Below are 23,777 nucleotides of genomic sequence, written 5' to 3' on the forward strand. Positions count from 1 at the left end.
CACGTAGGAAAGTCCATGTTGTTTGAAGAGTATTTTTTCTGCGTTAATAGGGAATGGTACTTTTTTCTATAGTCTCACTCTATAATACTTAATATTTGTCTTCTATGTTAGGGATATTGGCACAGTGCTGAGGCAGTTATTGTATCTGGTATCATGATTGAGCTAATAGTGCAAGCAGCAGTTGGCTGGAAAAGTTGGATTTGCCTGTCTTGATGAGAAGATACCTCTTATTGTGACAGTATATATTACATCTCATGTAGGATTGTGGTGCACGTTGAAAGCTTTATGTACATGTTTTCCTCAAGATTTGCACTCTCAAGTGTTTCTTTGCAGCGTTCTCATTGAGCCAGATATTGCAGATGTTTGGGGCAAGTACGTTAACAGGATATCAGCTTGTTGAATACTATGAACTAGATCTGATTTTCAACAGCACTTTCTAGTTCACTTTTAGATATTTTTCCCCCCTTGATTTAATGATATGTGAGTGTGCGTTGAATAATCAGCATATGTAGAATTTGCTGAAAGCATTCTCCTTGATAACGTCATCTTTTTTTTCTTTGTACAGTGGTTTCTAAAACCCCAAAATGATTAGACCAAGTTTTTACACACACAGAGGCAAGTAATCCAGTAGACAGTTTGAATTCCTGCTTGTGTGTCTTCATGGTTCTTTCTGAATGTGGAATTATATAAAAATTCACTGTCCATTGCAGTAAAAAGCTAAATTCTCTTGAATGTTAAATTCTTTCTGTGTTGGGAATCTCCTGTGAAACAAGCATTAATACATTGTATTTTCTTTTAAAAAGTTTCTAATAGAAACTCTACAAAGGAAATGACATAAAACTGTAGAGTAGACATACTTTATAAATAATTCTCATTGTGTGTATTATATGTATAGGTATGTGAGAGAGTTACCAATCTTCTTATTCTTGTCAATAAATTTAGTTGAAAATGCTTACCTCATTTAAGTTGAATTTTCCCCACCCATAACATAGCTGTTGTCTTGATTATTCCACACAATGCAACCGTTCCAGTGTTGTCGCAAAGCCAGTGCCCAGGCTCTTGTCTCAGAAATGGGACAAGAAGTCTTTCGTTTAAAAGCTCGTTTTCTCCTCCTATAGCAACAAATACCAGTTGTGTAGTGCTTCTAATAATGAAGTTGGAGGCACTTCAAAGTCATATAGTGGAAGAGAGCTTTAAATGACATCGGAACATGTAAACGTATTCAGTTCTAGCTGCTTGGGTGTAATTTCAAACAAGTTATATAAAATTTATTTTATAGTAACGGCTTGCATACTGAAACTTTATAGCAAGGTTTAGTTTGAATCCCACTCAGAATACCTGCTGTGGCTTTTAGAATAGTAGGCAAGAGCTTTTCAAGCTGGTATGTGAAATGTTTAGCTTACAAATAAAGACCAGATGTCATCTCTAGCAATATCTTTAAAGATTATGTTTCATTATTGGTTAACAGATTTATTTTTTTTCTAAACATGGCTATTTAAGAACAGTTGTAGACATGTAGAAGAAATATGTCTGAAGAGGTTATGACGACCATCTTAGGAGTTGAGAAAGAAAGAAATGTAAAACTCTGAAATGTAGCAGAAGTATCTCTGTAATAATCCACATTTGACTTTTACTAGCTTTATATGTATCTATTTCCACTAAACTTTAGAGCGGTGATATGATCCTGTCCTCTACTGACTGTGCTAAATATCACATCTGCAGCCTTTCTAACAGGCAGATTTTTACAACATATGTTCGTGTACATTGGACTAAGTAATCTGGTGTACATTTTGTAATTTTGATTATTTTCAATTTTAATTTTTCATACAATTCTAAGATACGTTACCTCTTGCTTCATCAGTGCTGTTGAGAAATTGGCAAAACTTGCAGTTATAGGTAATAGGTCTGGTTGTCTTTCTTTCCATTATAAAGCTCTTGGCATGTAAATCGTAATAGAAATAAGGGTTTTGTCAGACCTATGTTCATAATTTTGTGCTTAGATTTCATCCATGTTATTTTGAGGAAGAATTTTGAGTGATGTATTGAACTAGTTGTATACATTTTTTTCTTTGTGTGGCTGGCTGAAGTTTCGTGTAGAATTTGTTCACAAATCTCTTCAAAGGGGAAGTGAATTTTTAAAATCTGGGTGGTTGTGTTTAGTTCTGTAAGTCTTTACATGTGCATATTGATTAAATACAAAGCTAGACATGCTGGACATGACTTTGTGTAGTTGAGCTAAAAATAACGAGTCTGTCTGTTTTGACTCATATTTTTTCGAGTACCTGGCTGTTTATCTCCATTACGATATATATTGCTTAAACTTTAGTTCTGGGCATACTACAATGATGAGTCAGTCATGTAGTCTGAAGAAGTTGCAGAACTGATGTTAGGGTATTTTGACAATAAGCACATTTCTACTGTAAGAGTAATAGTAAGACAAAGTAGCTTTAGCTCTTATGTGTTACTCACAAAACCAAGATTGTTCAAGATTATAAAAAAAATCCTCCTACCATATATCTATATATTATATATCTCCCTGAGATTGGACATTCAGTAGTTGATAAGGCTAGATTAAAAATGTAGGATTGTGTAGAGGGATTAGAGGACTGTGGTTTCTTTTGTCTACATTTTCAGACCTAAGTGTTCTATTCTGATTGAATATCTTTCCATATATGTCAGGTTTTATTGTTTGGACTTAACACTTGTTTAGCATGAAAAGTGAGACATTTGGACTCGAAAACTAAATCCCCACCTCACCCCCCCAAAAAAAGTACTTAGTTAAGATTGTAGGAGATATTTGGGGTTTTATATACATATAAGTCCTCTTGCCTTAAAAAGTCCATTTACATACTAAAAGATTGATAATACTTCAGTTATGGTAGATTAAGAATATGTGTGGAGATCATTAAGTGTATGTGTTCAGGGGCAGGTATTTTTTCCTGAAGAGGATTTTGTCAGTATCAGAGAGAGATTTTTGCTGTTGTCATTTATACTTGTTTCAAGCCAAGACTTAAATGCTTCAAAAATGAGTTGGCAAACTTCATTTTAGTCTGAGCCTGAAATCTTCATTTTGTGAAAACCCCAAAATGTACTATAATGTGGGTTAGAGATGTTTAATGTCAATTACTGTGTTAGAGCCTTACATAGCTTAACAAATTTGAAAGAAAAACTGAGGCTGGTGTGTAAGAATGAGATATAGTTCAGATCAAGAAGTTAGTTTTCTGTGCTACTTCATGACATAGTCTACAAATTTATAAAATCAGACATAGCAGTATGACAGAATTAGTGGTTTTACACATCAGTGCTGAGTAATAATGTAAAAGAAACTGCTGCCATTATGATTGAAAAATCGTATTTTGATTGGTTTTAGGAGGGAAATATGTGGGCAAGCATTTATAATATGTGGAACTCTACCATATTAATATATTGTCTTGTAAAAACTGTGGTACTTTATTTGTTTATCTTAGAGGCCTAGTTTTGTAATGGTATTTAAAGTTTGAAGTTTAAATCAATAAACATTTTGACAATGAATATTGTTCTTATATAGCTTGGATTTTTTTGTTTAATCCTAATTATAACAACTGCATATTTAAAGATATGTGGGAAAGCCTTTTATGTTATCAAGACTTATTCTCTTTAGGTTTCTACATGGAATGAGCATTCCATGTGTTCTCCTAGGCATGAATGAAGTGGCCTGGCAGGAGACCAGAGAAATGATGCATGCGAACATTGGTCAGGAAGCCAGTGGGGTTGGAGTAGGGGTTGTCCCAGCTGGAACAGTAGTTGAAGCAACATCAGGGCTCAATTCAGGTGGAAACACTCCGCACAGCATCCCTGCAGCTGTAGTGTCAGGTGCTTCCAATGTCCAGGTACCCCTCAGTGGATGTTCTCAGGATGATGCCACAGTTGGGTATTTCTTCCAGAGGTGGGCTGGTGAGCAGCTGAGTGGCTACTCCAGCAAACACCGCTGGCCCCCAGGAGATAGCGTTCATATAGATCGTTCGGAAGGTAGTTTATTTGTTTTTCATTGAAACAATTCCTGTGTTTTGTGTTGAATCCACATCTTTAAGAAAGTTATGTGTGAGTTAAGCTAGTTTTTCGAAGCCTGTAGTAACCCAAACTCTAAAATTTCCAGTTAATTTTGTTAAAGCAGTTATAAATAAAACTACATAAAATAATTTTGAAATGTTCAGTTTGAACCATTCATTTAACTTACATAAGCATTTCATATTTCTGTGAGTACCCCTTTTTTATTAGAATACCATCAAATCATTAGGTTTGAATTTATGCAAAACAATTGGTTTAGTTTGAAAAGGGACTAGCTTCTGGTAGGCTTTATGAGAAGTAATACGGATTTAGCACACAATCTTACTTGTTACAATTGCAGGTAAAAAAAAAAATTGTTCAGGTAATATAGAAGTAGTAGAATTAAGTGTAGATCAAAACTTAACTTTCTCTTTTTGCGGATAGTAACCTAGAAGAAAAAAAATCCAGTTTTAAGCTTTTACCCCTAAATGTTTAATTGATACAGCTTCCTAATTTTTCTTTAAACACTTCATTCTGAATTTCAGATAGGAATGGCTTTTTTCCCCAGGACTCTTTTAAATGTGCCACACTTAAGTCTGTGAGGAACTTTTTTTGCACCTTCCCAAGCCCAAGGACTTACGGAATGTATTCAAAAAATGTAGTAAATAAAGGAGCAAATGTGAATAAATGAAATTTGCTGACCTTGAAAGCAGGAATACCTGTTGTCTTTTTTTCTTCATCTGTCTTTTCTCATTCTTTAATTTCTTTTGGCATTTTTTTCTGGTTTTACTCTTTTACTTTGTTTTTCTTCCTCTTACACTGATCTATATAGCAAAATAAAAAATCTTTTCCCCTGACATCCTGCTTCATACTGTATCACATTCTGTATTATACAGAAACTGTAAAGCAATTCTGTAAATAAAAAATTCTGCAATATTCGACTTGTCCACTTGGACACACTTCCTGAGTATGTAAATGTTGGGTTTTTCCTTGCCAGCGTTCAGCCTGTTATAAAGGCAACGGTGCTGACTTTCACTAGCATTTCCCAAGGCTGATACGTTGTGCAGATAACGTTATTCACCAATTAAGTAAATGCTGAGTAACAGTTGCATCTGTCTTCTGCCACCTGCTTTCCATCCCCAGTGGGAATCAGAGCCATGTCTTAATCAGCAGCTTTGTTGAATAATCAGTTAGGTCCATCAAAATATTTCTGCATTCCTCCAGCAGGTAAGTGTCGTGAACCTCGTGTGTTTTCTGTAACCTGAATGGGGGATGCAGGGCAAGTACTCTCATTTTTTAAAGTGCTTCATTGGTTTTACGCATTATGAAGATTTAGTGAAGGGGAAACTACTCTTACTTTGCTGTGCATTGTTACCCATGTGAAAACAGTGTTTTCCAACTTACTGTAATCAGTACTGCCTTTATGTTCTGCCATTTTTCACTGCTCCCATTCTTCCTTAGCAATATGAACTAACAGAAATCAAGAACAGATCAGGTGACTTCTCCATTTCAGCTCTTTGATTTGAGTGTTCTGTGTACCAGTGTTTTGGGGGAAGAAGAGACAACTCTTGAGTTAGAAGTACTGAAGAAACGGGTTTTCTAAAATCTAAATTTATGCAAACTGTGGAAGGAGTTTAGTTGCAATTGTGTTCTGTGAGTATTGAGTAGACAGAATCTCTGTGTAGATGAATACATGAAAGATAGAATATTTTGATGCATTTAGAGAAAAACTGGAAAGAAAATTAATAGAAATAGTAGATAAATATCACAGAATGGTTGAGGTTGGAAGAGTCCTCTGGAGGTCATCTGGTCCAACCTCCCTGCTCAAGCAGGACCACCTAGAGCCAGTTGCCCAGATTATTATATAGGTAAGAAGTCGAAATGAAGATACTGAAATCTTTGATTCAACTAAGCATATCTTAAAATTGTGGATTTGACATAAATTTTAGCATGTCATAATGCAGTCAAAGAATGTAAGACAATGCCAAAGTAATAAAAAAGCATTTTAGATAAATATAGCAAGACTGAACCATTTTTTCATGAAGACAATGGAGCTCTAGCCTCACTGATTCAGTAGGAACTTAAAATGTATAGAAATTGAAATACAAAAATGGAAGATTGTAAATTCAGCAGGGATTTTGCAAGCAAAAATATAATAAAAAGCAAGAAATCTTCATATACTGAAAATAGGGATAGCTTAAATTATCTTTTGAAACCCTACTAGTCTTCTGGCAAGAAACTGGCATAAGCCTGAGGCCTTAACAGGTGGATTCAAGTAAATACAGAATGTATTTTCTTCTGTACCAGAAGGTGCCTGATACTTTTGACTGACTCTTAGAGTGATACATAGCAGTGAGTTGAAAGAGGAGTTGTTGTGAGCAATTTGTTTTTAAGAGGAACAGATCAACTTGGCTGGAATCGCTGGTGGATTTTGAAGAATCTTCAAATTGGTTGAAGTGCTAAAGAAGTCGGGTAGCCCATTCTAAGTCAGAATAACAAGTTAATAAATTTACGTGATTAATTCCAAGAAACTAATTCCTAGGAGGACTAGGGAAACATTATTTTGGTCTTCTGAAAGCAATCTGAAATGTCTCCAAAAGAACTGAACATCTTATTAAGCATAAGGCAAAACAACGTCTTTAGTAAAGATAATTATTTGTCTAGTAGGATATTTAATTTACTCTGGTTAAAAGACTGAAGAATTGCTTGTAGTGTCCCTCATAAGGGATTATTGAGAAATGAACTATGGGAATTATCAGTGACATGTCAATAGTTGGAAGGCAGTTCGTGCCGTTAATAACATGCTTTAACTTTTGGTCAGTCCTGAATTGGTCAGGCAGTTGGACTAGAAGGTCCCTTCCAACTGAAATATTCTATTCTAAGTTAATACACAGTAGTATTAGAGGCCATTGATAGCACAGGGAAAGATCAAGTGGGTTATCCTGGAGTTCTGTGGTAGAACTGAGGCTTAATGTATGCTGATTTGGAAATTATCAAGACTGCGATGGAAAAATTTCAGGTGCCACACACATTTAAGAGAAGAGCAGGAAGTTCAAACACACCACAGTTGAATGGAATTCGACACGTAGTTGAGGTGGAAAAATCTTTTTGATGAGTGTATGCTTGACATGATGGTGCCTAAATTAACTAGCCACTCTGACTCAAAACTAATATCATTGGCTCATAGAACATTTCAGAACAAGAGGCACAGAAATGTGTGATATTGTTAACATTCACATTCTGTCTGTGTTCTTCTAAGGTTACTTCAGCTGTAGCAACAGAAAATTACAGTGATGGACAGCAGTTACTCATATGGCAAAAACTTTGGAAAGTTGAACTGCTTTGCTGGCAGAGAGGGAGGCTATACAGAATAATTGGCAGCATAAGGGAGGGCAGAGGCTAGAGGAGCACTCGTTTGCATGAGAGATGGTAACCAAAAATCTTTGGACACTCGGCTGAAAGGTAATGCATGTGCAGTTCTTCAATACGAGATGTCAAAGCCAAAAGTGCGATCTGAGTCAGGAGACCTCCATTGTCACCTTCATATTAAAACAGCAGTAAGCATCTAGTCACTGACTGGCAGGATTAAGTATAAACTTCTTAATCTAGAAATAACCATCCCTGGGTCTCATTCATCTTTGTTTAAAATACTTAATATTGGAAAGAGTTTTAAAGGATAATGAACTAAGTATAAAAACTATCTCACTTGGGGTTTTGGTATTTTTTCCTTTCCCTCAAGACCAAAAAAGCACTTCAGGCTCTTTGGTAGCACAGCATCTGAGGAAGACCACTATCCACTTTGGCATCATCCTTTTGTTAACATCCTCATGGGGCTGCAGATAGGTTAGTGATCTGTTTGTCTTTAATTCACATCACTTCTGTAATGAAGAACTGCCTAGGATACAAAGGCTTAGTGATCAGCAGGCAGTCCGTAATATTTGGAGTTGCGGAGATGAGGTTTTTAGGAAGCTCAGAATATATTTTCTTGGATGTCAGAATACTTCCAAATGTTCTTCCCACGTGCTGAAGCAAAGAGCTACAGCAGTGTGATATTGCCCAAGCTATTTTTCCTGTCTTTTCCCCTATCTGCCCTATTTCCTTCCCTCCCTCATGGCAAAGGTACTTAAGCACTTCAGCGGTTTAAGCTAAATACATCGGGTCATGAATTTTAATGTTTGCTGCTCCTGCTCTCTGCCTTCAGTAGAGGGAAAAGGGTAGGAACTGATGGTGAAAACTTTAGAGTCCTGCAGCTAGGTGTACCAGAGCCTTTGTCAGATCCTGAAGAAGGAAGAGTTGATAAGCAAAAGAATGCCAGAGAAATGCTCTGATTGTAGCAGCCTTTTCAAAGCATCCAAAGGATAGTGGTGCTATAAACAAAAGAATATAAATTGTGTCTTTGTACAAAGGTTCAGATGAGCTGCAGTTGCTGTAACTCATTTGTGTTAGAATTTACAAACTTCTGGAGAAGTTTTGTGAATAGCTGCCAAAACAAAGAAAAATCTTTTTTGGGGGGGATGGAGAGAACAAAGGAAAGAGTCTTACTGAGTTCAAGAGCTTTTTAGCACTTCTGTGGTATGGAGGAGAAGCTCTATATATCAGGTTTTGCAAGTATTCAGCATGACTTCCATGGGGATCTATTAGAATTAATATAGCCATGAGAAAATGCGTGGATGTTATTAAACTAATAAAATGTGCAAGTGTTTAACATTGCCTCCAGGATAAATTGGACGATTTCTAGCGAAAATTTTGCCTTGATTTTAAACAATAAGATTGTTTTGGTTGATCAAGTAAGATATGCTAATATGTTTGTGCAATGGAAATTGGGAAATAATTTTCCCATATGAGACCTCACAGTCATGTAGCCATCCCTTGGAACAATGAACATAATCTCATCATTCAAATTGGGAACAACATAATCTGTTTCCTGACCTTACAGTGGGAGTCGCGTTTCCTGAATCATTAGTTCTTCCTTTTATAGATTCTACTTAAAACTGTCCCTAGAAATCTAAGTGAACTTGCAGTCCATACTTCTTGATTTCCTAACTTTGTTTGCAACTTTTACTTAAGTTTAAAAATAAAGTATAATTGTAAAACGTAACTATTTTAAAGTGCTTTCAAAATAACTTTCATAAACAGATACTTTAAGACTTTTTCAAGTGCTAAGCAACTATGCAGCACATAAATACTTTCCTTTAATTGCTAGTCTATCATAGTAAAAGCTCAAGTTTTATCTTAGCTGATTGATGGCTCCCTCTCCCTGTAAAGTTAATGTCCACCTGAAGCTGTTCTGAAGATAATTTATTTCTGTTTCTGCAATCAACAGGTTCTATAACAACTTTGTTATAAGCGTTGTCTTTCTGTGTTAAGTTTGCAGTGGTTTTAATTTTTTTCTTTTGCTATTTTCTTCAGTTAATTACAGTAGCATTTAGCTCCACTTAACTAGAAACCCAGATTATGAATGTCAAATGTATGATTTAAGCAGCTTCTCAAACTTGCAAATTAGTAAAACGTTTCAAGCTTCACAAACTAGGAAAAGAAATCTTAGACTAGAAGGATTTTCCATTGTGGTTAGGGGAGAGCTGGGGGGATGGCACTCGATTCCTGTTTTGGAAAACATTGTATGCGCTGTTAAAACAACCTTGTTTAATAAGTTCTTGGTGAGAGTTTTCCGTCATGCTAGTGCTGTATAATTTGGAGCAAGTATCATAAGTTTTTCAGGTGAATTTTAAGGCTGTGGCTTTTTGTGTGTTTAAAAAAAATCTAAATGTCTTGCAACCTGCGTACTTGAGACATCACCTTTTTACCTACTTGTGACTCTCACAGTTCTGGCAGCAGACATAGCTGGAAAGAGGTAACTTGTCTGTCTTTCCCCTCTCTTTGATTTGAAATAGCTAAAAAAGAGTATTTTGTGACATACTGCAAGATGTTTTCATGTAATTCAACTGAGAGAAAAGCATTGAGAACTTTTCTGTGATATACTTTAAATCACTTCCCTAGCTAGAGAGAAGAAAATTACAGCGTTGAGTTTTGCAGATACCTGATTTGTATTTTTAGTATTTTCAAGCATGTAGTGCATGGAATAGACATCTTAATGTTAACTGTCAGGACAAGGAGAGTAATTGCAGTCACCTGACTTGTGCAAACAAGTTTACTCCATGTAACTTCTGTTCTTCAGAGACTCTCTTCCTTAATCAATCACCCCTTCCAATCACATTTCCATTTTGACGCATCTGCATAGTTTCTGACCTTTTCAGCAACATTTCAAACTGCAGCTGATAGTTTCAGCTCATGAGATACTTGACCAATTCCCACCCACTGCATATTGTCTCATATGTTACCAAGCTGTGAACTGCTACCCTCTTTTTGTGGATTGTGGTAGTATTTGCATCTTTATTAAGTATATTCACAAGCGTGCTTGTGCTTTCTTCAGCTTTTTTGTGCTTTCTGACATACTTCTTGAGTTAGTCTTTAAATTTTTGCCCTGACATACTCCTTGACTTAGCCTTTACTTTTTCACCTGCCTTGATGTCTCCAAATACCTGGCACTCATGCATTATTGAGTGTCTTAATGTGAATGACTACTTTATTCTTTCTTTACCAATTCAGTTTGTCATTGTATCAATCTTTGTAATTTGTCTTATGCTTAGACTGAGAGCTCTTTGAAGCTGAGCCCTTCGTACTTTAGTGCTTATTCAGTAATTAGCATAGGGAGACAGCAAAACAAATAGCATGTGGTCAACTGTGCGTTATCTTTGATTTACATATAGATAAATTATTCTGTGTACTTGTACAGCAATAGCTCTGTGCAGAATCAGTTCAGGTCTGCGAGGAATTATTGACAGTAGCATAAATCTGAATGGTAGCACTGCTTCTGGAGGTAACATGGGCTGGAAAGCAGTCAACGCGTATTCGTGCACCTTGGAGCCTGACATAAGGGGAACCAGAGACCAGAGCTGGCTGCTTATGGAGACAGTTGAAGTTTCTTTGCATTTTATTCCCGTGTGCTCCAGGTTCTAGGTGGGATTACAAGTGAGGCCTCATTCCAAACATGATTATTATGTGGTTGTGGAGTTTTGTCCCAAAGCTAAAACTTGTTTTAGGCATTCTAGGAGAGTTTTGCGTAGACATCCAGGGTAAGGTGGTGGGAGCCAGTAAGCTCAGGAAAAAAAGGCTGCATGTAGTCATTCAGGCATTTTGCATTTGCAGTATGTTTCTTCATATTTTCTTACTCACTTTCTTCTATTATTCAAGGTGTCAAGTAAACAAAAATATTTTAAATTTGGGGCAGTGTTATTTATTTTGCTTAATCTAAGTTCTTATCAGCAGGTTTAGAATGTAGTTTTCTTTCTTTTTTTCATGTGATTGAAATTGGGGCTTATGAAAATGTGTGACGCTGCTTTATTGCACGGAGGAGCTACATTTAGTTTTCTGAACTACCTTGGTTTGCTACAGTTTACATTAAAGTCAGGGTGATGAGGGCCCTTGGGTATCTTTGTGAAGGTAAAGAAAGAGCTATGTGAAAGCTTTTTCTCTTTAGTGAAGACAATGGAGGTTGGAATTCACAGGGAGCAAAGCAAAGTGGTGGGTAAGTATGTGAAGGGAAGCAGGGGGGCAGCACGTAATCAGGTAAATGGTTTGAGGGAATATTTTAGTTTGGATGAGAATGAATAACCTGGACTTTAGACATCTAATCGGAAGTTTTGCTTGTAAGATTGCTTCCTTTATTTTGTTTGATAAGTAAAAAAATTCTCTTGTGTGTGTGTCCACAGTTACTGCTTCTGCCTACCCTAAGTTCTGCTGTTGATGTGCTGATAGCTGCCTTTACATATAAGTGCTCTTAAATTTTTGGCTTCTTAAGTGAAAAGGTTGAAGAATCTGGCTTTAAATCCATCGTAACACAGATGTACTAATGCCAGTCTTTGAACTAATTTTTGTTACAAAGCTTCTATTACTTTAATTTTAATTGTAAATAGCCTACTTTATTTCCAGTAGCTTAATTGTCATCAGTATAAAGTCTTCTGTGTTATTTTAGACTTTTTTTTTACTTCCTTTGAAGGACTATGCTGGCCAACATTTAATGAGATATTAATGTCTAAGGCTAAGCTGCTGCTCTTACTGAATTAAAAATGAGGCTTATTGAATTAGAAGTACTCTCTTTGAAGGTTTTTTACAGTTGGCTGTTTTTTTCAGGTTTTAGGCAATCTGGTTAGTTTAAATACACATATTGTCCAAAGAGAACATTCTTAGAAAACAGCTGAAAGAATTGATAACAGCAGATCCTTTAAGTGTCCATTCCCCTGCTATAGACAGATAAGTAGAAAACACATATGCTTCCCTATAGTAATTCTTGTAAAATACGTTAAAAGAAACATGCTCTAGTGTTCTCTGGCTGTCCTTGAGGTTATGCAGAGTTTAAAGGCTTGAAGAATCAAGGTAGATTTTGAAGCAGACTGGCATATATTTGAAACTTTGGGGTTTTTCACTGCCATTTTATGCTGGTGATATAGAGAAGTTGTGTGCTTTATCAGCAGCTTTCTTTCAAACAACTAGGTATTCATAGTGGAGTGAGAAGTCTAAAAATTCTGAATTTCTTCTTTACACTATCCGTGACTCAATTCATTGCCTAAAGACTAGGTAGTTCCATTTCTTCATCTCTGGTTTTAGCACCCACTTTGAGAAGATCAGACTGTGTAGGTATTCCCTGGTTTCCTCTTGCCTGCTGGAGGAGGAAAAAAAAAAAACAAACAGAGCTTGTTCAAAGGGTACTGGACTGTGAGGGAGAAGTCATGATGCTAGAAACTTCTGGGCAGTAGAATTATTGGCGGAACTTCATGTTTTGCCTCTAGTGTTCTTGAAAACTGTATGCTTGAAAAATGAATGTTATTGTAAATGCATCTGCCATATTCAGGAGTAAAGAAAATGAAATTTTGTAAAATTATATATAAACTTACCTACTGTCTCTTCTCTAGACTTTTATTTTACAAACTTCTGCAACATCTGTCACCCTGACTTCCTGTTCTGTACATTTCTTAGAAACTCTTCTGAGTGGATAATTTCTTGCATGATTAAAAGACTTTGAGAAACCTGCTAAGTTATTTAGTATAAACTATATGCCCTACTTATGTTGGAATATATCACTTTAGCTCTTCAAATGGAGCAAACAGTGTAAGTGTTATAAGTAGTTATAAAATCTGGTTTCAGTACAGACATGTTATTATTAATTTGTGTGAGGCTGGTATTTCTACCAGTATTTGACTGTAGGGATTAAAATCCTGAGATTGAGGACACCTGACAGTAGTTTAGAAAAACTTGTGCTAAACAGTTCTGCCACTCTTAGAGCAAAGCTTGAACTTGCTGGGTGAGAAGGCAGGCATGAAAGCCTGTGCAAGGAAGAGGCAAGTTTCTTATGTGATGGAAGAGTTCATTTTCGGGGGGAATGAGTGCAGTTACCTGTTTCTTAGAGCACGTTTCATTCCATAGTTGGGAACAGAACCCAGGTTCCTGAGTCTTGTTAGGCCAATGAACCATCGCGTAGCTCTGAAACAGGTGGCAAGATGTGCTTCATTTTCCTCTGCTTTTCTTCATGGGAGGTGGTGTCCTGTTATGCTTGCTCCGTATGGTCTGTTGGCAGAGGACTGTGCAAGTAGATATGTAATTTCCAAACTTGGCAGTGGCTTGTGAGATGCTATCCAGCATAATTTTATATATATTTTTATATATGTACTGCTGATAAAAACCTGGGAAATTCCTTTCTCCTGTGTGCATGCTTCCAGATAACCGATATTCCTATTGAAAAGAAAGCAAGCAAAACATTTGGTCAGTGTTGTGTATACAAGTCTCAGCTCTTATGATCACCTTGCCCCTTTGTGACTTAGCTTTTTCAGCAGACTGGACAGTGCTTTTGCTAAGTGTTTTGTTTTGTTTTTTTTTTTTTTTTGTGGGTGGTTTTTTTGTTTTGTTTTTGGTTGGTTTTTTTTGCTTTGCTACATGCTGCAGAAATCTCCTAGTTTAATTTTTTTTTTTCATTGCTAGTGTCCTCAGCACTGGTAGGATTGCTTCTCAAACTTACAATACAAAGTTCACAAGGAAATAAAACACAACAACATTAAGATCCAGAGTGATTGCTGAGCCAGGCCAACTAAATTGACAAACTAAATTTGTTTTTGTTAGAGCATTTGAATGTATTAAGGGTAATATAGTGCAGAAGTATAGCTCAATCTCAGAATATGAGTTAAGAAGCCTAAAATATAGGGATGAAGAATTATTCACTTGCCTGCAAAAAGTTTGAGTTGGTTTTAGAACACTATATTTTAAGGCAATGAAAATTGTTAAATACTTACTGGGGGAAGGTGTTATGCTTTTGAGGTTATAAGCAACCAATTTTAAGTCCTAACACACATTTCCATGCTTAAGTGTTTTGTCAGAAATGCCTAACATCTTGTTTATTCGGACTGCTTAAGGAGCTTGGACTGCTCCATTTTGGAGTATTTAGTTAAGTCTGCAGTTGCATTACTGTTACATACAGTGCTCAAAAAATGTTAACTCTTTAAAACACAACATACCTGTAGACTTTGAATTACTCAGGAGCAGCAACTTTTATTAACCAGTTTGGTAGTAAGCGAGCCTTTGGTTCCTTGATGCCTCAAAGAGGTATGGGAAGATGCATCTAGCCAAAGGCAGCTTTAATCAAACAAATGCCATGTTTTCTTCAAATGTTACACAAAATATTTAGTATTTTGTAACTAGTGTACAAAACATAGTTCAGTTGTTCAGCTGCTGAGCAGCTTTTTTTATCTGGATGCATTATCTTCTAAACCAAAATAAGGAAATGTTAGGTAATTTGGCAAAATATTCTAGAAGAGAAATTTCTATATACAGCCCTGAACTGTAGTATTTCATAATAGAGGTTTGGGGATTTGCAGTTTAGGCTTGTTGTATAGTTTTCCCTTGTTGTCCTTTGTTATAAATCTCTACTAGATTTGTGTCTAATGTTTTAATTTGTATTAAAACATAGTTTTTATTTAGTAGTTTCAAGCTGGCTACCCCCTGAAATGTTTTTGGTTGGTTTTTTTTTAATATCTAGTCTGACATAAGTTTTTGTGACATAAGTGAAATGTTTTTGGTTGGACATCTTTTTAATATCTAGTCTGTCATAAGTGTCTGACATGGCTTTACAAGACTGTTTAACTTAATGGAGGTCTGGCAGAATTGCTATGTATTGTGTTTTAAAATATAGCCATTTTTGTGTTCTTAAATTAGTTTAACTTGCTGATAATGCTAAGTCTCTGCCATAAGCATATATCATACATAAGATAAATGCTGCAGAAGAAAACTGTAGAAAACTACAGTTTTCTACTTCCCTGTAGAAAACTACTAGGAAGGTATTTTGCATTAAAGTAATTCAGCAAAATAAAGAAAAAGGCTTAAGCATTTGCAATGTGAACAACAGCTTTCCCTTCCTTTCCAATCACGGTACTGTAATTACCGGGTGGCTTGTGTTGAATTTCTGGCCTAGTACCACACCTTCAACTGCAAAATGTGTCCTTCTTTTCTTTTTCATGGTGGTTAGGGTATTCACCTAGGAGGGGAGGGATGAGATTTGGAATTTCTTAATGCAGGAAAAGTGTTTTTCCTACTTTCTGGTCAGCTGCTTTAACCACTTTTGATGTATAAAATGAAGTCATCATGTCTTTCTTTTTTATATTACATTTTTTGTTATTATTTTTCTCCCAACTCTTTTTTCAACAAAGGGGCTGATCTTTCCTTCTGCAAGAAAATGTTAGAAGCTTATTTCTGGCAGGATTCAAGGTTATTGGAGAGAGTACTTGTCCCTAGACCTGGGTCTGGGTGCCTGGATTCCAGAAATGGATATTATTTTAAGCAGTGTTTCTTGTGGTAATCCTAGATGACTATCCAGTCAACAGTCTGCTTCCTGAATTTTGTCCTGAGTTATGTCAGGACACGGTTTCATGTTACTGGTTTATCATCTAGCTGCCACTAAGCAGGTACTCCTGCTCCACCTTGCTCCAGATCAGCTTCTCCTTGTTGCTTTCCCCGTGTCAAATCTAGTGGTCTTGCTGCTGTGGTGTTTTAGCCAGTTCAGCTGGCTGATCTGGTGAAGTTCTCATGCATGGAAAAAGAAGGGAAAAAAAACTTCTGAATCAAATCTTTTACTTGATGATTACCAAGTTTATTGCAAGGAGAGTGGTGAAAGCTGTTGGGGGGAAGGATGGAAGGACTGTCCTGTTCATCGGTAGCTGGCTAGATGTGCTCAGCTCTGTCATGAATTCAATTTATTGGTTGAACGTTGCAGCATTCAGTGTTGAGGATTGTCTTGTGGGTATAGTGTGAGGTAGTAGTGAAATACAGAGAAATGAGATAACTAATCTTACTAGGAGTTTTGAGAGAGTAAAGGAAAGTTTTTGCGTAGGACTCTAGATTTAAAATAATTTATTTTGTGAATTTCAGGGGGAGAGAGAGAGAGTGTAAATTTTAGGAAGAGAGAGTCTACTAAAAATAGATGTAATTTCATTTTTACTCTGTTAAAATCTCATTCCTAATGCTGTGGTGAAAAATGGACTAATACATGCAGGTATGTTGTATCCAGCTTCTGTGGAAGGGGAAAAAGATCAGAATTTTCTATCAGTATGTCAAAGGGGAAAAGTTCATGGATACACTTAAACCATTCTATCTAGCAGCAGTGTGTGAGGAATTGTTCTACCCAAAGACTTCTTTGGTGTGTAGTATCCATTTGTGCATAATTCGGGGGCCCTGTGGAATGATCTGATGTGTATCAGAAGTGTGGAACGGTTGCCAGCTTCTCTTAGTTGGAAAGGCTTATTAGCATTCAACTCCTGAAAACTAAGATTAGATCTAGCAACTAATCCCAAAAGCAGGTAGGTGGTAAATGGAGAAAGATGGAGTCTTCAGAGTGATTGTGGGGGAGAAAAAAAAAACAAGAAAAAAGATGTAATCAGCCAAAACCAGGAAAAAATTGTAGATGTTGAGCAGTATGTTTCATAGGCCTCTTCTTTGATTTATGAATTATTCCAGATGACAGGGGATGAATAAAAATAGAGAAAATTTTTTTGAATGTTCTGAATTTGAGGTTAAAAAGTATATATTGAAAATGTTTATTTCTGGAGCATATGAATTAGATGAATGTTGGCATTGAATTAGAGAAAATAAAACTTCCTGGTAATACAGATGATCCTAACCAAAGTTCCTCCTTCAGGGAGAGGGCATGTCTTTATGTGTAGTAGATCTAGCTTTGTTGCCCTTGTTCTGGATGTTTTTGTAGTGATAGGGGTAGTGTTGAAGAAAGCAGGTCTTTGGATGATAATAGCACTGCCTGTATTTTCTCCAGTCTCTAAACTGATACGTGAAACACGTATTGATGATATGGGACAGGATTTTGTGGACTGCTCTTTTTGATGGAAACAGAAGTGGAGACCCTCTTCACTACAGTGAAAGGACTGTATAATTTATCTTGCTGCTGATAGCAATAGGTAACACTAACTGAAATTTCACGTGTGTAAGAAGGGGGGGCAGTGAGCAAAATCAGTGTTCAGTGTACTAAATTTTATTTATGGTTTCAGAAAACTTCAGTTTCTTACAGTTGACTCTGAACTGCTCAGGAAAAGAGTTAGCTGTGCTATTACTCTGAGTCTTGGATTGTTCTTTCTTAAAGGCTTGGAAGTGTGTGTGGCCATGTTTTTGATCTTTGCTGAATTGTGAAAAATAAGCATTTGATATTAGGTCTTGCAGAAAAAACAAACAAACAAACAAAACTAACACCACCAAAAATTAAAACAAACAAAAAAACAAAACCAAAAAAACCCCCTATAACCAACAATCTTAAACATCTTTCAAGCTTGGTTGTTTTTTATCTAAGAGTGATTTGGGTAGTGTTTATGGTAAATATAGTTTGGCAAGCATTAGCTACAAATTTTGTTAAGAAGTACTGTTAGACCAAAATCACCTTTCGAACCAGAAGTATCTAATTTACTATTTGATTGTAATTGAAACCAAAGTGTGTGACTTCAGCATGGGGAGTGGCTTATGGTAAGATAATCAACTCTCTCAACCATCTATAGAAGAAATTCTGGTTTCAGAAACTGTAATATCCAAATTCAGAAGTCTTCAAAATTTGAATTTCTGATTTTTCTTTCTAAATAATTCCTCTTCTACAGTTAATTTTTCTATGTGCATGCACACAGATTTGATTATCCCTCGGAGCTAATAAAATTTATGTGAAAGAAGCTCTTTTTTTAAATAATCTGGTTTTTAGTTCATTTGAAAAAAGGTCTTTAGCTTTTATAGGGATACATGAAAATCTGCTTTCAGTTTTTAAAAGAATAAAATTAACCTAATTGACTTAAATGTCAGCATCACTGGAAAAAAGGTCAAGGTGCTGATTCCCGCCCCCGCCATAATTCACTGTGAAACTAAATTTGTTCTTCAGTAGCTCACTGAAATTGTTGGGAATTGGTTTCAGAATCCATCTTAACTAAAATATTGTTCTTTCTGAGGGAATATTCCTGTGAGCTGTGAAATTTCTTCCTCAAAAGTACAAAGACACTCAACTTCAGAAGTTAATGGCTTATAATGATTATGGGGCAATCACAATATTTTGAGAGTAGAATGTTGAGAATAGAGCATCTATTGACAGGTAATTAACACTTTTCCAGTGCTAAGAAAGAATTGGAAAAGTTGTTTGCGCCAGAATATTAAAAGCACAAGATTGTTTCTTTGCCTAGTATTTGAGTATTTTTTGAAAAGTGATTTTAATGTGTTATCAGCTGTATGGAGTAACTTAATTTCATTTTATTTGTTAATGTAAACAGATGGGTTTACTAGGTGACATTAACTCTTCAGGAGAGACTGGTATTGGGAAGGAAACTTTAATTTTACTTTGAACTTGAATAACTTTACCATTTTACTCTGCTGCATCTCACTGTTGAGAAAGAAGGAAGGGGAGAAACAGCTCTGAATTTCCCTTTTTTATTTGTTTTTCTAAGCTTGTCATGGCTTTGAAAATTCCTTGTGGAAACTATTTTCTCAGGAAAGAATGCACCCAGTGCATTATGTCTGCGTGCCATGGAAGAGGAGGTGCTTTATTGCAGCAGCAACTCTTGCTTTAGTAATATACCTTTCATATTTACAACAAACAAAAAGACAACCCACAGAGAAGGAAGACTGCTATTTCTTGGAAGAAAGCACAAGAAATTGTGATAATGCAATCAGTTACTAGATTTTAAAAGCAACACTTTGCTAGTAGCTTTTGTGACCTCTCTTGTGAGCTTTTCTTTGTTCGCTGCTAAGCGTACTCAGTAACATTGTGTGCAACAGCTCATCTCCTTTCCAAAAGATATTGTATGTCCAAATCTTAAATTTCACTTTTTTTTGCACTTGTTGCAAATGTAATATTGGTCATTGTTTCCCTGGTGAGTGGTATCCATCCAGATATATGAAGATTAAAATTTTAAAGTCTCTTGGAATTTCTTGCATGTTTATATTTAGCATGGTTCATTAAATTGGTCACTAAATCTATCTGTTCATGAAATCTAAACTCATGTTCAGCCTAGACTGAGTAGCAAATTTTGTGTGTGCTTTCAGTTGTCAGAAGTCTTGTGGAGTACTACAAACTCAACTTTTGAAAATCTATTTGACTAATGATTCGCTTTTTTGGTTTTTTTCCCCTACAGGTTCGATCTGTGGATGAGATGAATCATGAGTTTCAAGCTCTTGCCCTAGAATCTCGGGGAATGGGAGAGGTAATTATTGAGGGCTGAAAATCCAGTGGGTGGTTTGGAAATGTTGATACAATCTAAGAAGTCTTAAATAATACGATATGAAGCAAAGAGCTTCTCAAGACCAAATTAATTTTTCAGGCAACTGAAGATTTCTGTTCTAAGGTGAAGATAAACTAAGTACTTTGCAAGAGCACTGGGATGGTTCTTGACTGGATCTACTGTGTTAATGCGTCAGTCGTCTTAGATGACTGATACTCTTAGGGAACTGACAGGGTAATTTGTTTGAAAGTTTGGGCAATTCTATGAAATGAGGCATGTTTCCAGTGTCAGTGTATCTAAGCTAGTGAAACAATTGCTCACTACCTCTGAGAAGCCAAGGAGACTGGGATCTAAAAAAGGTTTGGCTCCAGAAAAAGTGAAACTGACATACCCTAGCAGAACTGTGGGGTAATTTACTATTTTTTTACTGGTAATTACTCCTTAAAAGAAGATTTTAACCAGGTTGAAGAGTGCTATTGTATAATTTAGCTAGAGGGAAGAAGGATTTTTAAGTCAGTGTACTTTGGGGGGGGGAGGGGGGAGTGTTAAGATCATGGAGGATGACTTAGCTCCTTCAAAAGCAGTTCCCTGAACTCCTTAGAAAGTAATCAACAGGCATTAGAGTTACTTGCCCTGACAGGACGTGGTAATGAAATAAATTCACGTTGAACTAAGATTTCAAATACTGATCATTTTGTCTTGCTGGATATTTACCTAATTCAGTTGATATTGAACCAGTGTCAATATTTCAGCTTAACTTTCTTAAAATGATTGTAGGACTGTGATGTCTATGGAAATCATAACTTATTGATGAAAAACAAATGCCATGAACATTTCTGGGCTGACACATGGCTATTCTTATTTGATTTTTTTTTTACTTTAATGAAACATTTAACCAATCAGTTGGCTCTTCAGCAATTTTTGCTTCATCCAGGGTTCCATGTTGACTTTCTTGAACCCTCTCCCATTTGAAAAAGCAGTAACGGATGAAGCCCTGTTCTTTAGAAAGCTGAGTAGCCACATTGGATATGCTTGCTTCCCCCTGCCCCCCCAGCTCTTAAAACTCCTTTTGAAAGATAAAGGTGTTAGTACGGTATCTGTGGTAGTACCAACAGTGTGATAGAGTGGATGGGTAAAATTCATATTGGTGTTTGTTCTTTTGCTGCCCACAAAGTACTCTGAAAGATTGAAAGCAGTGAAAGTGAAGGATGGCACAAATGCCTGGGAATTAAATTGAGGTATATATGACTGCTTATACGATCTTTGTTTTAGGTTATCTCAGATTGGGGGAGATATTTCTGCATGATTTTGTTTGTTTTCATGGTATTCTGTGGATCTGTGAAGATGTTTAAAAAAAAAAAGGTACAACAAAAAAGCACGTACATGAAGAGCCAGAGTTCTGGTACAGTAATATAGCATCAGAAATCGATACTATATTGTGACCCTGCAGTTATTATGTCTTTCATTTCAATGGCATCTTCCAAGTATCTTGAGGTAATACAGGTTCACATAGCTAGGCTGACTTACTCAGTAATTTTCTTAACATATTGCGCAACAATAAAGTAGTTCTGGAACAGATTCCATGGCTGTTTTAACTTTTGATTATAACCTTCCAAAATATTAAAGGAAATGTCCTCATAAATAGCCTTGTAAGCTAGAATTGGTAGTTGTATGTTCTTACGTGCTGCCCTCTGACTACTTTGAAAGGTGTGAAAGGGAGGTCATGTTAAGTGATCTGCTTCTAGCTATTGGGAAGTTGTTCTCTCCCTCATTTTCTCTGTCTGGATAGATTTTTCTCTGAACTGAAATTAATTTTTTGTTCATAATTCTGTTCCTTCTTGGTTCCCCCCCCCTCCCCCGACTGGGAATCAATACTTGACGTTAGGAGGCTGTTAAGTCTTACTTTTCACATCATTACTAAAATCAAGACTGTCTGTGAATCCTCAAGCAAGTATCTCTTCCATGTGCTGATGTAAAGGAATATAGTATGAAATCTGTTTTCATTGTACCATAACACATTTTGGAAATAATACGTACTGGAAATCCTTCTGTTAAGTTATCCATCTGAGCTGCCTTCAGATGGAGCCTGGTATCAATCAGTATTGGGAATAGGACAGCATAACATGAGCCAGATGTACGGTTTCCTTGATCTGTTTCTGTCTTGCAATTCTTTGTTAATTTATTCTGTAAAGAAACAGACTAAAGTTTTATTAGCAAGAGATCTGCTGTACTGCAAGTGTCTTTCTCTAAATGTCTTCTAAAATTTTAGCTCTTAGATTGGTTGAACACAGATGATGCTTCTGGCTCCAGCTCCCAAAAGCTATCATGACCCTTAAGGTCATGACCCTTAAGGTCATGATAATATTCTGAAGAAATACTGACACGTGGTGCTATTTCTCTTCTCTAGGCATCTGTTGTTTGCCATTTCAGGGCCAGCAGAGCAGGCTTCAAGACCTTTAGTGTGACCTAATACAGGCATACATAAAATTAATTGCCAAACAGACTATAAAACTAAATCTTTTTTTTATAAAGTCTGTTCTTGTAGAAACTTACAGGGCCAAAGCACAGACATATTTCATGTTAGGGATAATGTATCCATTTCTGGTGTCAAAACTTCATTCAGAGAAATTGTAGAAGGCTCTGTAGGAATAACTTCTGATCTTAAAAATAAATTAAAAAAAAAAAAAAAAAAAATCCTTAATTCAAGAGCTGGTAATTGAGACTGTGCAGTTACTTACCAGAGAGCTGGTTAAGAGGCAGCTTTAGCATAATTGGTTATTATCTGTGCGTAGAAAAGGGCTTTGTTCATCTGGCAGAGACATAACGGGGATCAGTGCTGATGCTGAAAAAGACACTTTTTAGCATACTGTTGTAAGAGCTTAGTAAGAAATATGGCAATCTTTTCCATTATTTTGAATTAGGATTGGATGTATCTTTTGTAAAGTTTCTTTTTTATTGGATTAAATGCAGGAAATACTGAGCAAAACACGTTATCAAAAGGTAAAACATGATTTTAGCTACTTGTATTAATTTGTGATGACTTCTTGATTAAGTCTTTTTCAGTAGAACTAATCAAGTGGGGTTTTTTCTTGTCTGTTAAAGAGGAACATACTTGTTTTGTTTTTCTGAAAAGTACTCTTTTTTTTTGAGTTCCACAGTGAAATAGTTGACAGCTGCTAGGGCTGCTCATTTATATGGCAATCCAATAGCTAAAACATCCCTTTAAAAAAGCATAGTGTATGTCATATCCATCATCTGTCAAAAATAAGTAAATAATAAATCTAAATTAGTGGCCCTCAGGGAGGTGCAAAATTGTAAACTTTTAAAAATCTCATTTATTTAAATATTTGAGGGACTTCTTTGTGTAGAAATCTTAACAAAAACTTTTTCTCTAAATCTGTTTGATCTTCAGTAAAATACAATTTAAATTTAGCCTCTTGAAGTATAGATGATGCATTATGTTTTGTGTTAAAGATATTCTATATTGTTTGTGTACACCAGAGTACATGAAGACCACAAGCAGTTTTATATCTGTTTGGAATTTCAGAGTATGTAGTTAAAAAAGCCACCAAAAAAAAAAAATCAAACCAAAGCAGACCTAAAAAAACCCCCTAAACAACAACAACAAAATCCCCCCAAACAACCTGTACTTTTGCAGTGAGGAATTATTGCTGCTTTCTACCAATGGACGCGTTTTTTTTCCTCTGGTAGAAATGAGGAAATGAGTTGCGAATGAGTTTTGAAATCAAAACCAGTTATTGCAGTGTGTTCTGCTCTAAATTTGCATATTGTTCTTACACTCTGTTCTCTGAACACCTGTCTGATAGTGGAATTTACTAATTTCAGGGTAAGCATTCTTTAATGTGATGCTCATTTTATGACACCCAAGATATTACTCAATCTGTTTTATTCTGATAAGGTTGTGTTAGGTTGACATCTTCACTTTCGTATTTCTCA

At 36.0% G+C, this 23,777-nt stretch overlaps 1 protein-coding gene across 8 annotated transcripts in view; it reads left to right on the forward strand.

Moving 5' to 3' along the window:
* Positions 1 to 23,777, forward strand: part of PUM2 (pumilio RNA binding family member 2) — a 75,256-nt gene that overhangs the window by 7,771 nt on the left and 43,708 nt on the right. For all 8 annotated transcript variants that reach the window (XM_076332711.1, XM_076332710.1, XM_076332713.1 and 5 more), the window contains exon 2: positions 19,734 to 19,802. In XM_076332711.1, the coding sequence (XP_076188826.1) occupies positions 19,752 to 19,802 (51 nt within the window). In that variant the 5' untranslated portion in view covers positions 19,734 to 19,751. The remainder of the gene's footprint in view (positions 1 to 19,733; positions 19,803 to 23,777) is intronic.

This window comes from Aptenodytes patagonicus, chromosome 3, assembly GCF_965638725.1.
Source record: "Aptenodytes patagonicus chromosome 3, bAptPat1.pri.cur, whole genome shotgun sequence".
In the NCBI taxonomy this organism is placed as follows: domain Eukaryota; kingdom Metazoa; phylum Chordata; class Aves; order Sphenisciformes; family Spheniscidae; genus Aptenodytes; species Aptenodytes patagonicus.